This window comes from Xenopus tropicalis, chromosome 3 (assembly GCF_000004195.4).
Source record: "Xenopus tropicalis strain Nigerian chromosome 3, UCB_Xtro_10.0, whole genome shotgun sequence".
Classification (NCBI taxonomy): Eukaryota; Metazoa; Chordata; class Amphibia; order Anura; family Pipidae; genus Xenopus; species Xenopus tropicalis.
Window position 1 is genome coordinate 69,932,574 of NC_030679.2, and position 23,764 is coordinate 69,956,337.

The 23,764-nt window shown below is 36.4% G+C and overlaps 1 protein-coding gene across 8 annotated transcripts in view; it reads right to left on the bottom strand.

Annotated features, from left to right (window-relative positions):
• Nucleotides 1–23,764, bottom strand: part of cadps2 (Ca++-dependent secretion activator 2) — a 184,501-nt gene that overhangs the window by 25,726 nt on the left and 135,011 nt on the right. For 4 of the 8 annotated variants that reach the window (XM_031898987.1, XM_012959963.3, XM_002934963.5 and 1 more), the window contains 6 exons: nucleotides 22,800–22,955; nucleotides 20,648–20,795; nucleotides 19,377–19,391; nucleotides 16,893–16,967; nucleotides 13,502–13,585; nucleotides 12,715–12,747 (listed from right to left, as the gene is read on the bottom strand). In XM_031898987.1, coding sequence (XP_031754847.1) covers nucleotides 12,715–12,747; nucleotides 13,502–13,585; nucleotides 16,893–16,967; nucleotides 19,377–19,391; nucleotides 20,648–20,795; nucleotides 22,800–22,955 — 511 coding nt within the window. The remainder of the gene's footprint in view (nucleotides 1–12,714; nucleotides 12,748–13,501; nucleotides 13,586–16,892; nucleotides 16,968–19,376; nucleotides 19,392–20,647; nucleotides 20,796–22,799; nucleotides 22,956–23,764) is intronic. The other 4 variants (XM_018092294.2, XM_031898988.1, XM_031898990.1 and 1 more) reach the window with 1 other exon arrangement.

Consider the following 23,764-nt stretch of genomic DNA (forward strand, 5'->3'; position numbering starts at 1 on the left):
TATAGGAAATGGCCTTCTCGTAATCTGGATAATGGGTTTCCATAAATAAAATTCCATACCTGTATAATATTTCAGTTAAATATGGTTGTCTGCAAACTCACTAATCTGATTCAGCACTGGAACAGCTTATCTCTTATAATAATAATGATAGTAAACCAGCATGCATGGGAATAAGACTCTTATTCCCCTTCATTTAAACAGAACACATTTCTTATTTAAAACAACACTTGGAAAGGATACAAAAGAAACTAAAGTATATGATTACTTCCTTTGCAACTTCCCCATTATCTTCTCTGAACCTCTCAGTTGCTCATTGCTTCTATGCATTTTCTTTACTGTAGCTTTTTCATACCTGCGGTCATGAATTCTAATAACCTTCTGTTTACACACTAATTTTACCAATCAACTGGAAAATTCTCATGATATAGTACATTATATATATATACACACCTTGAATACAAGCAATATTTAATATATTTAATAATTATTTAATTTAAAATATGGGGTAATATATGAAAGAACCATGGCTAAATGCAGAGAGATGATTACTAGGAAATGGTTGTAAATAATATACAAATAATAATTCCCATTTATTTAAGCATTCACCTCTCACAAGACTTAGGGGAAGTTTTATCAAAGTGTGAAATTGGAGCTTACTACAGCAAAACTCTTTTCCCTCACCCACTTACCATTTATTACTATGGGATTTTTGGAAGCATATTTATCAAATGATGAACTCTAATATTTACCCACGCTTCTAAAAATCCCATAGGAATAAATAGAAAGTGGGTGAATTTTTCTGTAGTGAGCTCTAATTTGATAATTTGATAAATCTGCCCCTTATTTTCCGTCCTTGAAAACTAGGTTAGGAAACTGTCATTTTAATACCTGTCCACAAAATAATTACCCTACCTTGCTTCTCTTAAATTAAATCTTTGTTACTTTTAGTGTTTACATCTAACTGCAGTTCCAAACCAAGCTGGCTTTTATTTCTGATATGGAATGCAATGACAGTTAGGGTTTAGCACTTTCTATTTTAGAGAAATGCCCTTTATTGTATTACATCAGATATTTATCTTTTACCCTCTATTTATTTTATTAAGGCAGTAGACAGAAGATAAAATAGACTAGCGTGGCACCACTGAAGCATGAAAACATAAGCATATTAACAAATCAAACAATGTCTAGGACTACTTTGTCATTGGTTACACAAGTAACTGAATACAGAAGGGCAAGCTTAATAAAGGCGCAGACCGCAATAGATTCTTCCAGGAGTTAATCACTAGTTAACCTAACATGAGGTTGATATGCAGCCTAAAAACAGGGAGGCAAAAATTCTTTCCTAATTATATGCTGTAAATGCTCTTACTTCCTGCTGTTGCACCTAATCCCACAGGTGTATGTACAAGATAATGCTTGGCAGGGAGGATTTCAGGGTCATTTTTCAAAGCAATCCATTTAGATACACAAGAACCAGCTTAGCTATTTAGAAAAAGTTAGAGGATGGACAATTTATATATTCTATTTATTTTGTTAACTACATAACATGTAATTATTAAATGAACGTAAAAATGAAGACTTGTCCATTTGAACATTTTTGGCTAGAATACAGTTAGACCTGCTGAAATTGTATGTACCTACTACTCAACTACTAAGATTAAAAAAAAAAAAAAAAAAGATATATATACTACTGGCATTGCATTTCTTGTGGAAGTGAATAGAGGTCTTAATGGTCTGATCTTGCCAATGGCTAGAAAGGGGCTGCATTTATTAGTGTTTTGCTACTTACTAACCAAATGTTTAGATAGAAAATTAAAAGTCCTTCATCAGGGCCTCTAAAGGCAGTGACATGGGCTTGGGAGGGGAGTAAAAGCAAAAGAACAAGTGTTGTAAAAACGGAAAAATATGAAAACCTAGATTCTGCATAAAAATGTCTTCCAGTGAAAGACAGCAGAGTTACTGTAGTCACTGGCCAAAGGTGGGATATATATAGTGTTAATTTGAGATCTACAGCAGTCACATAGTTCTGATCTACTGTGAATAAACTGTGGAACTGAAGTTGATTAAAACCATCCAAATGTTTTGGTGTTAGGTTAAAGAAAATGATTTTTTGTAAAAATAGGTATTCACCCTAATTTGAGGATTCCAGATCAGAGACATCCCTCTTGCTGCTTATATATCTGCCTTAAGTTCTGAACCATATTGCCCAATATGCACAGTAATTGGGAAAAGTCTGAATTTTTCCCATTTTGGTGACGGTGACTAATAGGGATCTAGCAGTAAGGCAGTTGATTTGTTCAAAGTATTCTCTCTCTCCTATTAATCTAAATATCCTGGGGTGTAAACACACTGTAATTGTCCCAGTTATAACCTGACCATGTGTTGCTTTTATCATACTGGCTGTATGGGTCATGTGGTAAAAGCAGGAACAATGTCAGGCCAGTTTTTAACAATTCAAAAACAAATGCTATAGATCAGGAATCAACTCTTTTTGCACATATCTTGGGGCAATATTAATATGCTCAGATCATTGGACTGTTTTCAAACCTAATGAATTTAACCCATCAACACAATCTTATACCTTATGTCAGTCCTGTAAAGCTTCTTGAAACATTCCACTGATTAATTGAGCTATTGTTCACTTACTTAGGAGGTGTGACGTTAAATGTTTTCCCACCACAGATAAGTAGCTTAATATAGTTTTGCCCTTTAAAATAAATATTTGAAGCAATGAGCTACAAAAATGACAATGTTTTAACAAAGACCCCCAAATGTCATACCCCTTCCCACTGTAGGAAGCTGCAGGGTAGCAACTGATAAGGACAAGGCAGGGGAGGGGGGTAGGGTGTCATGAAGAAGGTTACTCTTCCAAGGGTTACTTGAACTGAAAAAGTTTGACAACTACCATCTACTTTTATTTTGGTATGTGCCAATGGATAATACTACACATACATCTACAAGCATTCACCCCCAAATAGGTTTCTATATGGTATGTGCAGCACTTTGGTTTTTCAAGAGTCTGCACAACACTTTTAACTGACTAATATACTATATAATTAATGTGTTGGTACATTATGCACTATACAATGCATAAACTATTAAGGTGATGGGGAAATTCCTTCTTCTGCACTTTATTATTGTTAGAAACTTTTTTTCTTATGATTTCGGGCAGTTACACAATTAATACGTGTTATTACTGGCAATTCACACTGACGCCATTGCAAAGGTATTTTCGGAAGATTTGTTGCTTGAGGGTAGCGCAGATTTGCCTACAAGGGATAAATCTCTCTAACTGTCATCACCCTAAATGTATGATTTCCACCAGTTACTTGGTTTACTTCTAGTATTGGAAAGATCTCACCCAGTATAAACATTGGGGCAAGATCTTTTATCAGTGAAATTTCACAGTTAAAGCGCAAAAAAAAAACCCAGCTGTACCAGGATATTAACAATACCTGTCTCTATTTGTAGATAGAAGACAAAAAGGTTTCATTTAAATACTAAGGTAGTGAAGATCAAAAGACAGTTTAGATGTAATGTATTAGTTTCAGGTTTGGCCTTTTTTGCCAACCAGAAGGATTAGCATTTGTGTAAGTTGCTAGGTTACATCTTTTCCCCGCCCAATTTACTGAGTGCACTGAGAATAATCCAAATTCTACTCTACCCAGGTGGGAATATGGTTCTGTTTTAATACATCCTAAGGGAAACATTCACTCTTTCAGAATGAATACTGTTTACAAAACACAATTAAATACTTCCTTATGGATGTTTTCATAAGTTTTCTTGTATTATTTCCATATCAGTTGAGCACAAAAGAATTCTTAACATTAATATTAAGCACAATATTTTAATAATCCATCTATTGTAGATATTTTCAACTAAATTATGCAAGAAAGATGTAAAGGTCTATGGATTAGTTCTTGCTGCCCTACCTTGGTAGTAAGGAAAATGTAATTCCAAGTCACTTCTTTTTCATTTCTCAGGCAATTTAAAAAAAAAAAAAAAAAAAAAAAAAAAAATGAAAGACCTTTTTTTCTGCCTTAGGCATATTAATGGTAGCCAGGTTCGGACTGGGGGGCCCCAGGGGCCCTGCAGGTGCCCCCACCGGCCGTGCCCCCTAACCCCACCCCCGCAGTGCCCCTACCAGACGTCCTCCCCGAGCGCGTATAAAATTAACGTGTTAGGGGAGGAACAGTCAGGCAGGGGGAGCGCCGGAAAGGGTCGGACTGGGCCGCCGGGGCCCACCGGGATTTTTCCCGGTGTCCCGGCGGCCCAGTCCAACCCTGGCGGTAGCCCAGAATCATGGAGCAAATAAGAGGAAAAGCTGAATAACTTAAACCATCAATAGCACCCAGACACAGAAAGGATTAGTGTTGCTGCCAGTCAGTAAAATGTAACATTGTCCCCTATTACAAATGTAAGTGTGGAAGAATTTTGGAAGATGCCATTTATATCAAATGAGTCACACTAAGCATATCATATGTTTTTATTTAACTTATGTCTATTTTACAAAAAATTCACCACTGACAAAAATAGCTACAAAACTCATAAATGTCATAAGTATGTAGTGGTGTTGAAGTTTTGTCTATGGAGAATTTTTATGCTTTGCTCAAAATAAGGTAAGTCATGTACAAGCCTTTTATAAACAGGTAGTCTGAGATGTCTGCAGACAGCACGCTGGGCAGAAAAATGAAATTCTGCTTCACAGAAACACTTTATCATGAACGGCAACAAAATTGGTTTCTTAATTGCCAATAAGTAATAGGAAATGGCAGTTAAACAAGGCTTTTAGAACTCACGTCCCTTTCAAACAAATAGTTTCTGCCTCCTTTTGCAAGTACCTTAATTTGTGCCAGTGCATTCCAAATAACTTTTTTTCTAAATAATGATTTTGTATTGGTTATTTTAAGTATACAAAAATACTGTACGTACAGATATACTTAAAAGTGGAGTGCTACCTGATACTATCTTAGCAGCAGAACAACATATAAAAGTCTATTGCACATCCAATCATCTTTTTGTAAAAGTTCATGCAATAAAATCTAAGAGGTACAAGTACAACAGCTCCATGGATGCCTAATGAATTTTAGACAGCTGGATCCTTAACTCTTTTACTGCCGTGTCTCATACGTCGTTGGCGTTTAAGCGCTGCCCTCTGCAGCGGCGGCATGTGCCGCCGCTGCAGAGGGCTTCTAACAATGACAGCCCCCCTGGGCAATGTGCCAGGGGGGCTGTCATCAGGGTCCTGCGAGCCGATCGCTCGCAGGACCCTCCAGGAAGCAGCAGACGCGATCGCATCGCGTCTGCTGCTTCCTGCTTCCTCCCTCTCCCCCAGCGCCGGCCCAAATGAGGAAGGAGGCGATCGGTCTTCAGGAACAGGTAAGGAGTTTTTTTTTTCTTGCATTTACACACTTTTACACACTTATACACACATTTACATACATTTATACACACTTACATACATTTACACACACTTACAGCACACATTTTAGCATTTTTTTATTTATTTTTATTTTTTTTCATTTTTCACACTTTTATACACTTATTTACACTCATATACACACTTACACACTATCACACAACTTTTACACATGTACACACATGTATACACAAACACTTTGGTTTTTTTTTGTTTTGCTTTTTTTTTTTTTTTTTTTTTTCATTTTACCACTTTGTTTTTATTTTCTTTTACCTAAAAACTGTTTATTTTGACAGCGTAACTATTGGATCAGATATTCTGGCCATTAATTACACTGTCATGTAACTTATTTTGTTGTTTCACTGATTTGCACAATTTTTGTGGTTTTATCACATTTTATCCCTGTATAAGTGTTCCTGATCTGTTTTTAGCGTAGCTTTGCCAGGTGTAACTTTGGTGTACAAAAATAACTTTACCTATTTTGAATTCATCAGAATGTGTACTTTCCAAAAATATATGGTTTTCTGGGGGTCACTGTATAGTTAGGGGGGGTTACTGCACATAATACACTGACAGGGGGCTCTGTGTGCAAAAGCTGAGTTGGCAGGCGAGAAATCCTTATGCGCTATTTTCATTTAGGGTTCAGTACATACCGCAGACTTTGGTATATCTATGCATATTGGGCATCAAACTGTTCAGTAGGCCTCTGGTGTTCCTATTTGGGGTGACTTGCCTTTGTACGCAAGAAATTGTGTGAGATAAATGCGACAAATTGCAACATTTTTAGGCTATTTTCTGAAATGTCATAAAAACCAATAACTTTAGGAAAGCTCTGCAGATTGGTACTTTGGTGTAGAAAGGACTCTTTACCCTTGTTGGATTTGTCAGAATGTGTACTTTCCAAAAATATATGGTTTTGTGGGGGTCACTGTATGGTTAGGGGAAGTTTTGGCACATAATACACTGACAGGGGGCTCTGTGTGCAAAAGCTGAGCTGGCAGGCGAGAAATCCTTATGCGCTATTTTCATTTTGGGTTCAGTACATACCGCAGACTTTGGTATATCTATGCATATTGGGCATCAAACTGTTCAGTAGACCTCTGGTGTTCCTTTTTGGGGTGATTTGTCTTTATCTGATCTTTATCAAGAAATTGTGAGAGATAAATGCGGCAAATTGCAACATTTTTATGCGATTTTCGAAATGTCATATAAATCTGCAAACTTAGGAAAGCTTTACCGCTTGGTACTTTGTAGCAATAAGAAATATTTACCCATTATAGATTCGGGGGGATGTGTATTTTCCAAAAATATATGGCTTTCTGGGGTGAATGTACTTTTTTTGTAGCATTATCCCACATAAAGGATGTAAATGTGTTGATTTTGCAGGAGCTGAAATGATAGATCATATGGGGGTATGTTCCCATTGGGGCCCCTACATGCCACATACTTAGGTAAACCTATACATATTGGGCATCAAACTGTTCAGTGGACCCCTGGCGTTCAAATTCAGGGTGTTTTATCTTGGTACCTAATGCTATGTGGGAGATAAGATGCTTCAAAATGGAAGCTTTGAGGGGATTTTTGGAAATGTCATCAAAATTGCTAACTTTAGAAAAGCTGTGCGGCTTGGTACTTTGGAGTAGAAAGACATGGGTACCCATTTTAGATTCGGGGGAATGTGTACTTTCCAAAAATATATGGCTTTCTGGGGTGAGCGTACTTTTTTGTAGCTTTATCTCACATATAATGATGTAAATGTGTTGATTTTGCAGGAGCTGAAATGACAGAAATGACAGTATATATGGGGGTATGTTCACATTCGGGCCCCTACATGCCACATACTTGGGTAAACCTATACATATTGGGCATCAAACTGTTCAGTGGACTCCTGGTGTTCAAATTCAGGGTGTTTTATCTTGGTACCTAATGCTATGTGGGAGATAAGATGCTGCAAAGTGGAAGCTTTGAGGGGATTTTTGGAAATGTCATCAAAATTGCTAACTTTAGAAAAGCTGTGCGGCTTGGTACTTTGGAGTAGAAAGACATGGGTACCCATTTTAGATTCGGGGGAATGTGTACTTTCCAAAAATATACGACTTTCTGGGGTGAGCGTACTTTTTTGTAGCTTTATCCCACATATAATAATGTAAATGTGTTGATTTTGCAGGAGCTGAAATGACAGAAATGACAGTTCATATGGGGGTATGTTCACATTGGGGCCCCTACATGCCACATACTTAGGTAAACCTATACATATTGGGCATCAAACTGTTCAGTGGACCCCTGGCGTTCAAATTCAGGGTGTTTTATCTTGGTACCTAATGCTATGTGGGAGATAAGATGCTTCAAAGTGGAAGCTTTGAGGGGATTTTTGGAAATGTCATCAGAATTGCTAACTTTAGAAAAGCTGTGCGGCTTGGTACTTTGGAGTAGAAAGACATGGGTACCCATTTTAGATTCGGGGGAATGTGTACTTTCCAAAAATATATGACTTTCTGGGGTGAGCATACTTTTTACTAGCTTTATCCCACATATAATGATGTAAATGTGTTGATTTTGCAGAAGCTGAAATGACAGAAATGACAGTTCATATGGGGTATGTTCACATTGGGGCCCCTACATGCCACATACTTAGGTAAACCTATACATATTGGGCATCAAACTGTTCAGTGGACCCCTGGCGTTCAAATTCAGGGTGTTTTATCTTGGTACCTAATGCTATGTGGGAGATAAGATGCTTCAAAGTGGAAGCTTTGAGGGGATTTTTGGAAATGTCATCAAAATTGCTAACTTTAGAAAAGCTGTGCGGCTTGGTACTTTGGAGTAGAAAGACATGGGTACCCATTTTAGATTCGGGGGAATGTGTACTTTCCAAAAATATATGACTTTCTGGGGTGAGCGTACTTTTTACTAGCTTCATCCCACATATAATGATGTAAATGTGTTGATTTTGCAGAAGCTGAAATGACAGAAATGACAGTTCATATGGGGTATGTTCACATTGGGGCCCCTACATGCCACATACTTAGGTAAACCTATACATATTGGGCATCAAACTGTTCAGTGGACCCCTGGCGTTCAAATTCAGGGTGTTTTATCTTGGTACCTAATGCTATGTGGGAGATAAGATGCTTCAAAGTGGAAGCTTTGAGGGGATTTTTGGAAATGTCATCAAAATTGCTAACTTTAGAAAAGCTGTGCAGCTTGGTACTTTGGAGTAGAAAGACATGGGTACCCATTTTAGATTAGGGGGAATGTGTACTTTCCAAAAATATATGACTTTCTGGGGTGAGCGTACTTTTTACTAGCTTCATCCCACATATAATGATGTAAATGTGTTGATTTTGCAGAAGCTGAAATGACAGAAATGACAGTTCATATGGGGTATGTTCACATTGGGGCCCCTACATGCCACATACTTAGGTAAACCTATACATATTGGGCATCAAACTGTTCAGTGGACCCCAGGCATTCATATTTAGGGTGTTTTATTTGGTTACTTTATGACCTGTAGGAGATAAGATACTATAGACTGGAAGCTTTGAAGCGATTTTTAAAAAAAAATCACAAATTTTGATAAAAACCAATAACTTTAGGAAAGCATTGCGACTTGATAGTTTGGAGTAGACAGACAGTTGTGCCTATTCTGTATTCCCCAGAATCTGTTCTTTCCAAAAATGTACAATTTTCTGGGATAAACCTTCTGTTAGTGGAATTTTGGCCTTGAAATCCAAAGTATGCAGTTTTTTTGGAGCAGTGCTTTGGGAATTTGGTAGTGTACTGCTGGGAGTTTTTGACCTATACAAGTGAGAAATCTCCATAAAACTATATATATTTGGTATTGGCACGTTCAGGAGACATGGGACTTTCCAAATCAGTTGTATATTCGTGCATAAAATAATTTTTGTTTCTAGTATGTGTGATTATATTATGGAAAATTTGATTTTTTTTGCATTTTTAGACATTTAGAAGCCTATATCTTGTTACAGAATTGGAATTACACAAAAATTCTACCATATTTTGAAAGCTTAGGTTGTTCTGAAAAAAACAATATATTGTTTTCCTTGGTAAACTAAAAGTCCCCCCGAGGAAAGGCCCCTAAAGTGAAACAGTGCAAAATGTTCAAAAACTGTCTGGCAATACAAGTTCCGCTTTGACCAAAATGGCTGGCAGTAAAAGGGTTAAAGGAGAACTAAACCCCAAAAATAAATATAGCTTTAAATACAATATTTTATATATTTTTTAAATATAATATTTAATATATGGCTATAAATATAATATTTTATATACTAACTTCCAAGTCTACCAGCCTATTGGTTCAGCATCTTCATAACAATAATGACCAAGGCCCATAAAGTTATCACAGGAGCTCCCATCTTGGATTTTGTTAATTTGTGTCAATGGCTCTCACATACTCAGTGAGGTTTGAGCAGCTGTTAAGAAGCCAAGCTTAGGGGTGATCTCAAACTCTCAAGCAGAAAATGAGGTTCATCTGTCACAGAAGCTGATGCTGTGAGGCTTAGCCTGTTATATTCCATTTTAAAATGTAACTCCATTTTGTAATTGGGGAGCTACTGGGGCATCTTCAGAGGCACAGATTGTCACTGATAAAGGGTTGTGATTGCTGGTACAGAATCCCAAGAAACAATGGCCAGCATTACTTGTAACTCTACTTGTTTGTTCTCCTTTAATAACAGGCATGCTAAAGGGGTCCTAAAATGAAAACATATTATCCAGTCCCTTAAAGACACTGGGCAAATGGTGAAGTATAGGCATAACAGAAAAGTCTTCATGTATAAATTCTGCCTCATCATTAATCCATAGATACTCCTTGGAAGTTTGGAGTTGGAGAACCTTGAGGGTTGACCTATTGTGGAGGGCATTGGGTCTCTTAGTGTGAGGTTGCCCCTATGGGTAGTTAAGTGTTTTTAGCCCTTGGTACTTAAGAGATTCAACAAATACTCTGGATAAACAGAGAGGTGATATGAAGGTGATATTTGTGGATTTCACGTGATGCAAGATCACTATAATACTCACTTCACTCTTTGAAATGGGTTTAGACTTGATAAATATTTAATGAATCATAGGTATTCACGGGATTAACAAACCCTTTTGATTGCTTGTATTAATGTCCTACTATTACATCATTACTTTCAATTATGTCAATTTCTATCCCCACAATCCAAGTAGATAACATTTGCTACAACACCACTGTCCAAGCTTCTTTGTACCTTATCATAAAAGTTAAGAAATAAGCAATTTGTTTGACACAATCTGTCGCTGATACAGCCATGCTAATTACTACTCATAATGTCATTCTTCAGAACATAATCTTTAATTTGATGCCTTAACAAACTTAACAAACCTTAACAAAGAACTAGCCCACCGCAGATCTCTATTATATGGACCTATATTTGCCATGTGGGAAACACAGTACCTTTGTAAATAATGTAATTACATCAGCTTTCTTCATTCCATAGGTTTCCATTCCAAATTGGAAAAAAAAGTCTCAAAAAATATGAAAAACTCTGCTGGCTTAAACAAAAATGAGCTCTGTAATACATTCAATGTGTATTCCATGAATGCGTAATGTACACATTAACTTTGCTTTTAGTACCATGCCCTTTACCATACCTTGTGTCAGCCACTGACAATTTGTTTGAGCTATAAGGACCCTTTACAGAGTGGGTCCTGTAACTTTATTGTATTCTTTAAGCAAAAGATTAGATTAAAGGAGAACTATCGTGTACTGCAATTTGCTTAACTTGGCTTAGTACTGACAGGCAACTTGTGGTCTGAGCAGAGAAGAGAAGTCCAACCATTCCTGACTGACATATGATTTTCAACCCCCACCTGAACTATCTTTTCCTAAAGACTTTGAAGAAGTTCTAAAAATTCAACCCAATTCACTCTTACATTATCTGACACTCCTTTACAAATTCCTTTACTTTTCCTTTGCACATGTTTGCTGTTGAGGGGTGTGGCATCATGACATACCACAACAAATTAGCTTTCACTCTACTCTGTCACTGACACAGATCCAGGATCCAGGGATCCAGAGGTTCTCAAGGGTGGGGGATGGGAAGCTGCTTTATTACTTAGCCATAACTTTGTAACGGTGCAAAATGTTTAAAAACTATACAATGGCAAAATGTTTGCCTAAATATTTTCAATATTATAACAACATTTTCATAAGCATATTTGGTTTTCAGAGTCACCTGTAACCAAAATATCTCCATCCCTTAAAGGAGAAAGAAAGGTAAAAACTAAGTAAGCTTTATCAGAAAGGTCTATGTAAATACAGCCATAAGCACTCACAGAAACGCTGTACTGACTTCTCTGTCAAACTATTTCTTGTGTCTGTAATTCTTGTGCCAGAGACACACAGCTCTCTGATGTCTCCTCTCTCCTGCTCCCCCCTCCCTCAAGAACTCACTCCCCCCCCTTAGGAATGTGGATCTGAGCCAATCAGCAGGAAGCTGATTCATAGTCCAACTAACTGAGCATGTTCAGTTTGGTCTGCATGTCTGTGCAGGAGAGAGGCATTATGGGAACTTTCTTTACACAGCTCAGCGTTTTTTCTCTTGTTTGGCTTCTGATCATCTGAACAGGAGAAATATGGGGAGACTTAAGGGCACTATTGAGACAACTGAAGGTATGCCTGCAGCTTGAGATTAACTCTTTACTAGCCTTTCCTTCTCCTTTAAGGAGCAACATTCTCAACCGGCATCTTTTTATAACTGGATATTAAAAAAAATTGGTATTAGACTTTGCACATGAAGCAATCAGTTATGCAATTCCTATTTTTGCCCTCATGACTGCTGCTTTATAACACTAGCATTTGTAGCATTTATAAAATAAGCCTCTGTTCCCTCAGATTTACCACTGCTTATAATTTCTATGTATGTTAATTTTGCCACATAGGGTACAAGCTTAGACAGTAATGGTTTAATATAATACTAAATGATAACCATATGTTTACCATATATATATTGATAGACAGATGCAGTATATGTACCTGTAGTAGAATTAAGTCTAAAACAACTGGACTTTTCAGAGTTTCCTTGAAAATGTTTAATCACTTATCGAAGTGGCTTCTTCAGTTCAAATGCCTGGTAGGGACTGAAGCCACTTGGATAAGTGGTTAAAACGTTTTTAAGAAAACTCAGCAAAGTCCAGTTGTTTTAGACTTATTTCTACTAGATAGTGTTTATATCATGACCTTGATAAATGAGAATCTTCATTGACATAAATGCAGTATATTACATCAAAATAAAATTTGCAAATATACTTACTGGTACTTCCACATACTTTGAAGCAGCTTTCACCTTATGCCAAAATAAATAAATAAATAAATGAGTTCTACATTCAAGTACACAGACTTTTGGCTATGGCATTAAATAATACAGTTCCAAGTTAGCATAATACATGCAAGTTCTTTTTTATTAACAGAGTTAAGGTGATAGGTGTACATCTAAAGGCACATAGCTTTAAACCTATGGGCAACTTACATAATTATTTCTATAGTTACCACCTTTGTGTTTTGACATGTCTTTCTACTTTCTAAATATAATGCAAGTGTTATCACAAATAGTATTTCATGTGAATATTGTCATTAATTGTATAAAACCTATAGAACATGGAGAACTTTTGGTACGTTACCTTTGTTCACACAAAAGTATGTCAAAATGTCCAATATCTACTACATTGCTGCCTAAGGGCATGCTGTGAAACACCAAATTATAACACAAATTTTTATTCATGTGATTCTTACCATAAAATGCACAATAAGTAAAGATAGGTGTCAATTTCTGGTATTTCGTACATGCAGATAAACAGCCCTGTGTTAATCATTTAGGTATTTTAGGTGATTTGCCTTCTGAATCTTTTTCCATGTTAAAAAGGGAGTTATAAACAGATGCCATGTTTTTAAAATAATAATACAGCCAAAATCTGCAACACCAGTCTGTGTACCCTAGCTTTATACAGACAAATAATTTAATTAGTCATCCCGCTGCAAGCATTTCTGCATTTTATTAATTTACCAACATACTTATATATTCATAATAGATACATACTTACAGTGAAGGAAAGTATTGATGAGAAGAGCGTGCCTTCATCATACTTTGTCAGCTTAGACAGCACGCTTTCAAGGACAGAGATGAACTAAAAAAAGATATAAACACATGAAACTTATTTGCCAAACAAAAAACGATAATGTTTGTTATTTTTGTACTGGGAAAGCAGGAAATATGAGTCCCAGAGCATGCTTCGCTTAAAATAAAGATCACGCTTTAACAAAAAAAGGGCTGAATCACAATGCTTTGCACATCTCACATCATTTGGAGGGAGCCAGCAAATTATTTTATGTTTTTAATGTATTGTATCTTATAAAAGTCATACTGGCTGCTAACAAGGGAGCGCAATAGTCAGATTATGCTTCAGTACATGCAGCTTCAGCTTTGAAGGATACTTTTGTTTGCTCAAGGACAGGCAGTTTTGTAAGAATAGTTGCCACTAGAAGAAAAGGCATCCTTATATTCCTCTGCAGTCGGATAACCACAATACAGTGTATTCTCTGAATCAAAAATATTTTATGGTCACATTTTAGCCAGAAATCTTATAATTATTAGTAAAATGACTATATTCATTTACCTAACTGTTTTGAATTTAGCTTGTGGATGTAACCCATTTTTGTTTTTGCCCATAGTAGGCAGTTAACAAGTGTGCAAACATAAAACCTTTGCATACATATATCTGGCAACCAGGGCCGGAACTAGGGTTAAGCAGAAGATGCATGTGCCTAGGGCACAGAGGTGGAGGGGGTGCTAGGCACACACCTCTTCAGTTTGTCAGTTTCCCTCTCGTTTGGGCCCTGGTTAACCTGACAAGCCCAGGGGTGTGTGCATGTGCAAAATAGCTAGTGCTAGCTAAGACAGTCAGTGTGCACTACTGTGCCCATCATGTGGAGGGCAGAGCAGTGCAATCAAGCCTTGAGTGGATTTCTAACTTGGCCTACTACTGCTGACAACAATCTTCTGACATCTTGCTGTATTCATCAGTTTTACTGCCTACACATCTGTTCTACTTTGTTCATAGAGATGGTTAAAGGAAAAATGATTCAGTTCATGTCAGGTCCATTTAATTAAAATAAAGGGAGCCTGAAAAAGTCCATATTCCCCCTGAAAAAGAATCCCATGTATGCTCAGTATAGGGTTGAAGCACACTGGGGGTTATTTATAAAGAATCGCCAGGTTTGCACCTGGGCAGTAATCCACAGCAACAAATAATCTACCTGCAGCTGGCCTGGTTTCTATAGGTAACTGCCCATGTACCAATGTGCTAAATGTTTATAAATGAACCCAACTTTGTGCACCATGGCAATAGTCATGTAACTTTGCCCATTAAGATGACATCATCCATATTATCAACATGATTGGATTACATTTACAGAACAGTGGGACATATCAGCATCTCCAACACCATTGCTGTCCAAGTTATCACATTTAGGAGGCCAATTATTTGTCATACAGCATGTTGAAGGGCCAATTTCAATTAAAATTATGTCATATAGTTAAGTCTATGGAGCCACTAACCAAGAAAAGGAAAGCCCTGTCCTATACAATCAATTTGTTCAATTCTCCTTGACACAAAACTTCTCTGAAGCCCAAATACAGGTATAAGACCCATTATCCAGAATACTCGGGACCAAGGGTATTCTGGGTAAGGGGTCTTTCTGTAATTTGGAACTCCATACCTTAAGTCTACTAAAAAATCAATAAACCATTAATCAAACCCAAAAGGATTGTTCTGCTCGAATAAGTATTAATTATATCATAGTTGGGATCAAGTACAAGGTACAGTTTTATTATTACAGAGAAAAATGAAATCAATGTTAAAAATCTGAATTATTTGATTAAAATGGAGTCTATGGGACAGGCTTTCCGTAATTTAGAGCTTTCTGGATAATGGGTTTCCGGATAAGGGATTCCATACCTGTATTGGACATCTTAGCCAATCCCAACACTATGCATGAAGGATCACTCACTACCCTCTTCCAGCACTTATTAAAATATATTTAAAAAACAAAAACAAAACAAAACACTTTTTAGGTACGTAAATTTTTGCCAGTAGTTGTATCAGCTGAGAGGCCACTCTACATACCAAGCCACCACTCTAATCAGCCTCACACCCACTATTTTGTACTAAGCTGAAAGTCAGACTGAACAATTCACTTCATTCCTACCCAGCCCTCAAAGTGACGCTGTTACTTAATGTTTGGACCTGTTAGTGGTCAGACATGAAATCCATACATTCACATTTTTAAAAATGCACTGTTTGCACAATTTAAATAACAAAAGGGCAATGCCACATGGCTGATTCTTGTCCTTCGTATAAACATAGGTTTAGAATCAGTGGTTCTGTGTGCATCTGCTTTCTCCTGCGGCAGCACCCAGAGTCACTGCCTTCAATTACAAAAGGGTAATGCCACATGGGGCTGATTCTTGTCCTGTGTATAAATTTGGGCTGAGAATAAGTGGTTCCAGGTGCTTCTGCTTTCTCCTGTGGCAGCACCCAGAGTCACTGCATTGGCCTTGGTGGAGACACTCGAAACTGAAGTAGGTACTGAAATTCAGAAATTCAGAGGTATGCATTTTCATGCCACATTCATTTTGTGTGTCTGCATCCAGGCTTCCGCTGTGATTCTGGGTGCAAACACAGGAGAATGCAGTCACAACTGGAGGGGCTTTTTTCTAGTCCTGTGCTTATATGAAGGCCAAGAAACAGCCAGTGTGGCCATAGCCAAAAAATTGGCCTCAGAAAATCAGAATTAGTATTGCATACTATAAGAATTATTCCATTAAATCAGAAGTAATTTTTTTCACTCTAATTCAATAGTACTGGTACTTCTTGTGTATATTTGTATAGTTAACTAATAATTAAAAAAAGAAAGGGGTAAGCGTTAATATTTTATTTTTCGCCTGCAAAAATATATAATTTAATGTTGACCACACATGAAAGCATATCAATCAAAGGCACGTAAACAGGAATAAATACTTGCATGTTAAAAACATTTTTGAATGGGTTTCTGAATAACAATATTTAGAAACACTTGGAAATCTTCTAAAGCCTCTTTTACACTGTTTTCTTTCTAGTTTTAAAGGTTTGAATGAAAAAGTGGCTATGTATAGAAGAATATCAATGCTACAGATTCCCATTTTTTAGTCCAATATAAAGACAAAAGTGATATCAGTTCTAACAGCAAGCTGTATTTATATTTATAAAATATCAGAAAAGAAACTGATATTGACCCTTATGCTATGCAAGTAGATTCCTAAAGCCTTTGTGGTCTTTTAATCTAAAGAATGTTGAGTTAACTCATCAAGAAGATAAAAAGACTTTGAAGTGTTTTCTATATAATGCAACCAAATATTCATAGAAAATAAAACAAAGAAGATTACTATACATTTACCTTGGAAACCAGGAGTGATATGATTTCTTTAACAGTTTCCTCAATTAAATCATCAATTTTAGAGTGATATTGTTGCTGTGTTTTGAAAAGAGAAAAAATAGAATATTAGCCAAGAACACAATACTCTTGAAATAAAAAACATTTAAAAAGAAGCAAAACACCATTATATATATATGAAATATTACTTTGAACAGTAGAAGAACAAAACCTTGAAAATGATCTATTCCAGTCAACACTTCTTCTCATTCTATCCTGAAAATGTTCCCATGTACGATGCTGAGTTAAGCAGCTAATAGGGTTATTATTTAGTTGAATTGATTTCCCATTCTCATTCAAGAGAAGGAATGTGAAGGATACTTTTTGTGTCTCTTACAATTAAGGTAGCAATGCAATTTTCTAAAGAGTTGCTCTTGCTGGACAAGCAAAAAACTAGAAAAAGATTCAATTAATACAGCATTGACTGCCTTACAACTCACATTCATGATTTAGCCTAAATGTGCTTTAAAAAATGAGCCTCTACGTATTCATCTAACAGGGTTTTTCGTTGTCCTACTAAATGGTACAAATGAACCTTTGCCTTTTTACACTGTACACTGCAAAACCCTTTAAAGCTTCATCTTCTGGGCAGAAATGCTAGAGATTTGACTATTTTGTCCAATAGTAATTTGGTGTGATTAAAAAAAAAAAAAAGTATATATATAGTTTTGGTCTGCCACTGTTCACTAGTTTTTGACACCATGCCTTTTCCTTAGGCAAATGTGGAGGCAAAATTCAGAAAACTCGCCTCATGTAGTATTAACCTTCTGTAAATTCAAAAATATCTTGCAATGATACCTCACATTTAAAGGCCTTAGTTTCAGTGAGAATTGAATAGTGTATGTTACAAAACGTCTAGTAGAGTCTGGGTAGAGGACATCTGGGTAAATAACTGGGTCATTCTCTGTCAGAGATGGTTTTCATAAATAGTGGGAGTGGGTCCTAAAGAGGTTCAGGGTGGAAACAAGGAACTGTCCTAGGAATACATTCCAAGACAGCAAGAAAATGAAAGGATTAACGGAGGGCATAAAATGTGAGTCAGGTGAAAATAGAATATTTACTGTCTACTGTAATAAACTTTAGGGCACATCGAGGCAAAATGAGCAAAGTTCAATTTTGAGTGCAATCACCATGTTTTTTCCCCATAATGTATCTTTTTACCCACAATTCAAAAATCTCAAAAATGCAAATGTGTCATTGCAGATGCAAAGGAGATACTCGTCATGCAATTGAACTGCGCCTTCTGAAATTGCATCTATTTAGCCAAAATGGACACAACTGGGCACTCACTTTGTTTTAAATAAAGGGCAATTGCACCAAATATTTTCTAAGTCTGCTTGGCATCGTTTTTGGAATTTGCTGGCGTCAATTCCCATGTTCAGCGTGCAAGTGACATGTGCACTCTATTCTTCTGGCGTAAGTGTGCTGGTGCGATTGATGCAAGGGCAGGTAACTGATGGAATCCTAGATCTACTGCCTAGTTCTGAAGTGGCAGCAGCTGCAGGGTTCCCCTATGTCAATAGGCATAGTAGCACACGATTCAGAATGCTTAGCCACTATAGGGAGGAGCAACGAACACATTTTGTTGCAAGTACTGTTAATAAAAATGGTTTTACGTGCAACTGCGGGGAAAAGTATAGGTTTCCCACTGTGCTTGTAGATGTAAATAAGTTCTTATGTCTCCACTATCTAAAGGACATACCATGCATAAGATATCTAACATGTGCACCAGTACGCCATCAACATAATATAATCATAAAGTAGGTCTGGACCTAAAATATTTAAAATAAAATCAAAATAAATAACAAATAAAGAAATAAATTATCACCTGCATTCATAAACTAAACCAATATGCAGCTCCAACAAACAAAATGTTTGAAGAATGTATAATCCAAATGACTACAAAAACCCTCTAGAGAACTTGTGAAATGCATACAGTATTAAATTAAAAAATATACTTAATACATTTCTAGCATTATTTAGTAAAATATTAAGTGAGGTGAAGCAATGGGGTGGCAATTTAGATTAAGCCCCACAGGAGTGGAAGTATTTTACTATCAGGATTTTTAGTACCCATTTTGGACTATACTGTATGTTCTTCAGGAGGCTCCTATTTGTTGAAGCTGCATGCCATATATTTATTGATATTGGCAGTTTTTCAAGGTTTTATATACATTTTGGTCAGTAACATATGAATTAAGGTGATTAATTGAGGATATATTTTTAATGTCCAAGTGCACTGATTATCCACATTCAAAGCCTTGATTAATTTATTCTGATGCAATGCTAGATCCAGTAGCAAAAGTCATTTTCAATCACACTATTTACAGTTATTCTTGGGGAACTCCAGCCTTCCTACCCTGCCTTGGTGCCCATCTCCTCTAACTGTGGCCCTAAATATCTCAAATTACTCAAATAAAATAAAAATAAATGTCAAATAACACTTACCCACTGCTTATAAAACTGGACAATGAAGAGGAATGACCCAGAAACAAACAAAAATAAAGAAACATGCAGAGATGATAAACATAAAATAATGATTTCAGCAAAAATACATGGCTAATAAAAATGTGCTAAATATTTTGATATTAATAAAAATGAAGAGAATTACAATACACAAAACTATAATACTTTAGAAATTGTAAAAATTGTGCTTAATGACATTATAATTAATAACTGGTGTTTTATGTTATGTCACAAGAAATTGTGCACCCCGCACTGGAAAATGGGAAATATTAGCAATAACCTATGGCTTGTTTAAAAGCATGTCATTCATGATCTTTTACAATAGAGGTGCTTAATGCCATATATTACTAATCAAATCTTTTTATGCAGTGCTAATATATTGCTCAGCCATGTAAAACAGGAATGAGACAACAAAACGTAAATAAAATAAGTGTGCTAAATAACAGAAGGTTAAATGCTCAGTTGCAGATGAAACTACAGACCCATAAAATGGTAAACATGACAAAGGGTTTATAGGTATCCATAGTAGTGGCTTGCAATGCTTTGTACAGATCCTCATAATTTGGACACAGCGCTAGTTAATGAGATTTGAATTATGGTACAGAACTATTTTTATTCAAATAGGAATGGCCAAAGCAAGATCTGTAGGGTGAAGGATGGAGAAAGTTTCCAATACCTGACAAATAATCAAGGAGTTTGGTGAGCATTTGTACTGCTAGCTTTAGTAGCATTTGCAATTTTGTCACACAAGAGGGTTACCTTTTACATAACTGTGTTTTTAAAGTTCACTGCTTTGTTTCTTTGACCTCAGTCAAAATAACAGTAGTAGTATGTCGTATGTAAATAGTATTTCTGATAAAGGGCAATTAATCCTGCAATGTGTCTTGTGAGACAAATGTTTGGGTTAAAGGCTTTGAATATTATACCCAGTAGTTTAAACTGCATTTTGTTTTGAAGGGATCAAAGTAATAAATGAATGTTGAGGAAACAGCTAAAAAAGGACAGACTAGAAAGAACAGACTTAAGAAATGTGAAGCTGAATGGGCATACAGTAATTGGGGAAAAAGGGTGCATGTCAGTAAAAAAAGAACGGATAATTGAATTCTTAGGTAATTTTCAGCTTTGGATACAGGAGATGACAGGCATGATTTAAAGCACTGGCAATACAAAACCGGAAAAAAATGTTATGGCCATTCTGATTATACTTATTGATGCACTATTATGAGCACCTTTTCATTTTAAACAACACTTACCTCTTGCCCACTGTCAAGAACACACAGCTTTGCACATTGCTTTTTGGCATCTACCAGCACATTAAACATAGTACATACAGATGCAGAGATTCGAAAGTCAGTTGATTTATTTGTCCTCTGCAACTTAAGCTCAAAAGCTGCCCGTGTCCTAGTGAAATAAACAGAACTTTTAATGTTTATTATGAAGGTCAACACCAACATAAAACATATAACATAGGATGGTAAAAAGATATGGCATGGCGCAGGAAATTATGGTAACTGTGTAAGACCACTTAGGTTATTACTTGTTCCAGCATTGGTATGCCCTTAAGTGCATGGCATTGTCCTGACTCACTAATGCACATTTGTGCTTGCCTCAAGCTAGGATGACAGGAGGATGCTTCCATTTTTTTTTTTTTGCCATGGTGGGGTTATTCTGGGCTTTTATAAGAATGCAGCAAACCTAACTTTATTGCAGTTTTATTTTGCTTCTTGCAGGTAAACCAAGTCATCCTGTAGTGACATGACTTGTTACACACCTCTGCAGCCTTTCCTGAAATAGCCTGTTATCTCATTTCCAAATCCTTGCTGTCTGCCCCAATGGGATCTGATTTACCTTAACTCTGTTTTCTCCTCAAATAACATGTTTGATTGTAAAATTACTAATTCCCATTTTATCTTGGGACAAATAAAATACTAAGGCAATGGTGAGTCACTCTCTATACTTCATCCTAAGGTAACCTAAATAGGCTTTAAGAAGACCTATGGGGGTTTTTTTGATAAGGAAAGGGGAAAACTGCAAGCATAGCAGATCCTTCATATAAACATGTGAAAATAAAGGAGTGACAAGCAATATGGCTTTGTCCAAGGAGGGGTACTGTGAATCATATGGAATACTGGAGCACTGAATATCATGTGTACTATTAGGGCACTAATAATACACATTTGAGAGGATTTTGTGATGCATTTTGGTGGCATGGTAGAATTCAGAAATTACAATCCATCTATGGCTGCAAAATGGGTGGAAATGTATCTAAAATGTGTTTTCTAAGAAAAAGTTGCATATATACTGTTCAGCTTAACTATAGTAAACAAATTAAGCTGCTTTGTATTCTCCAGCCAAAAGAACTGTGGCTGAAGATCATTGGTCCAATCTGGAAAGCATGCTGAATTTTTATTTTTATTAAGGTTTTCTAGAATTCAAAATATAAATAATAATGGCTGCTTGTAGTACCTAGTGAAGAGAAGAACAGCAGATGGCCATGCTGGTTCTGTGAAGCTGTTGCTTCCCAAGTGAAAGCTTGCATTATATGTGGCAATGGAAATATATGTAGTAGTAGGAAAGTAAAATCAGAAAAAAACATGTTTTAAAGCACTGCATATTAAAAAACAAACTAAGAAAAAGTAATTACCCCTACAATATATGTTCATAGCAAATAAATGGAGGTTAAACAGGGGTTGCAATTTATGAGGCACGGGGCTGCTGCCCATAGGTGATAAAAGCTGCATGCTATAATGCCAAAAACAAATTTAATTAGTGTTTTCCTGGCATTATTCCCATGTGACATCACTTAATTTAGCAAATTTACGTAACTCAAAGGGCTATGAGAAATTCTATGAAAAATTGATATTTATAGAATGCCTTTTTATAACAAGAGCAATCTTATGTTGTGTTTAACAAATAGGAGAATACATTATATCATGCTTTTAATACTCTACAAATTATCTATTGAAATGTCTTTGTGAGAATGCTATATTGTACATGTGGAGCTGGCCTTGAATTCTCAGGGGTTTGTATGTACTTTAACCATCATTTTAATGAAGTATGCTGTTGCATATACTCATATTCCACTTATCCTGAATGCTTTATCACTTACATGTTATTCCGCTCATACATAAATCGTTTGCTTGTTTATACATTACTTGGATTCTAAATGCTTTCTATATATGTTTTTATTTATTTATTTTAACACTTACTTGGTGGGCCTCAGTGTGTAATCTAAAGGACATCACACATCAGAATTTGGGACATTTAAAAATTCAGTTCATTCTTATTTATTCATTTCTTTGAGACAAATTGCTTTCAGTTTGGTGGTTAATTCTTTTACTGTCACCTGTGTCCATTAAAGTAAAGTAGTATATTTAAATGAAATACAAAATACAGTTTGCTAACCTTTTAACACAGGCTTCTATCATATCACTTGCCATAAGTTTAAGACGCTGTTCTAAGTGGTTTGCAAATTCAGCTTCTGGCCAGTGGAGATCTTGTACAAACACCTGTAAGGCATCAAGTTTCCAGAACAGATCTTCAGAGGTTGTAGAGCCATTGCTAGAAGAAAAAAATAATAATAGGGTTTCTATTATATTAAGTGTGAAAACCTTTCACTGGGTATTAACTATGTTTTTAAACTTCAATAAAAATAAAGAAACTGAGCAAATGTACTAAAAAAACATCATAGATAATTTCCTGGAAGATGGCAATAGTTATTTCACATTACCGGACCCATTACTTAAGACTGGGTAAAGAAAAAGAAGATTTAGAAGATGAAGATGAAAAATTAAGGGCTCTCTTACAAATGATTAGGTGCATGCGCTGGAGCACTAAAGGGTGGAATATGGCACCTCCCCACTGCTTTTGCATTGGGTTTAAAAATCCAGCACAAGTTGCAGACAGGCATAAGCAGTACGAAAGTACATTTCTTCCTGGCACCTTGAGTGCCCCAGTGCTCCACGCTTCTGAATGACAGCCAGGTGATGCCCATGTTTATGTATGCAGCAGCACATACAGAGGGACTTACTTAGTAAATGGGTCCTTCACTCTTGAGCCAGATTCCTCAGATCAATTATGTGAAGAACATCCATTTGAAGCTAGGAGTTGTTAAACCACAGAAGGCCTTTAGAAATAGAGGTAGTCTTTGCAGCATTTTTGCAGTGATTTTTCATGATCGCAATATGTGTGGGGCTACAAACAAACGGGTAGTAGCTCTCTCTCCTATTTTTAAGTACACATTCTCTTAAACAAACCTATGTTACTTGAGCCTTACTATGTGATGTTCTACTTGTCACTCTTCCCCCCCTCCCCCAAAATACATGGTGGTGAACTTCTCGGACTTCTATGGTACTGCCTTAACATTGGCA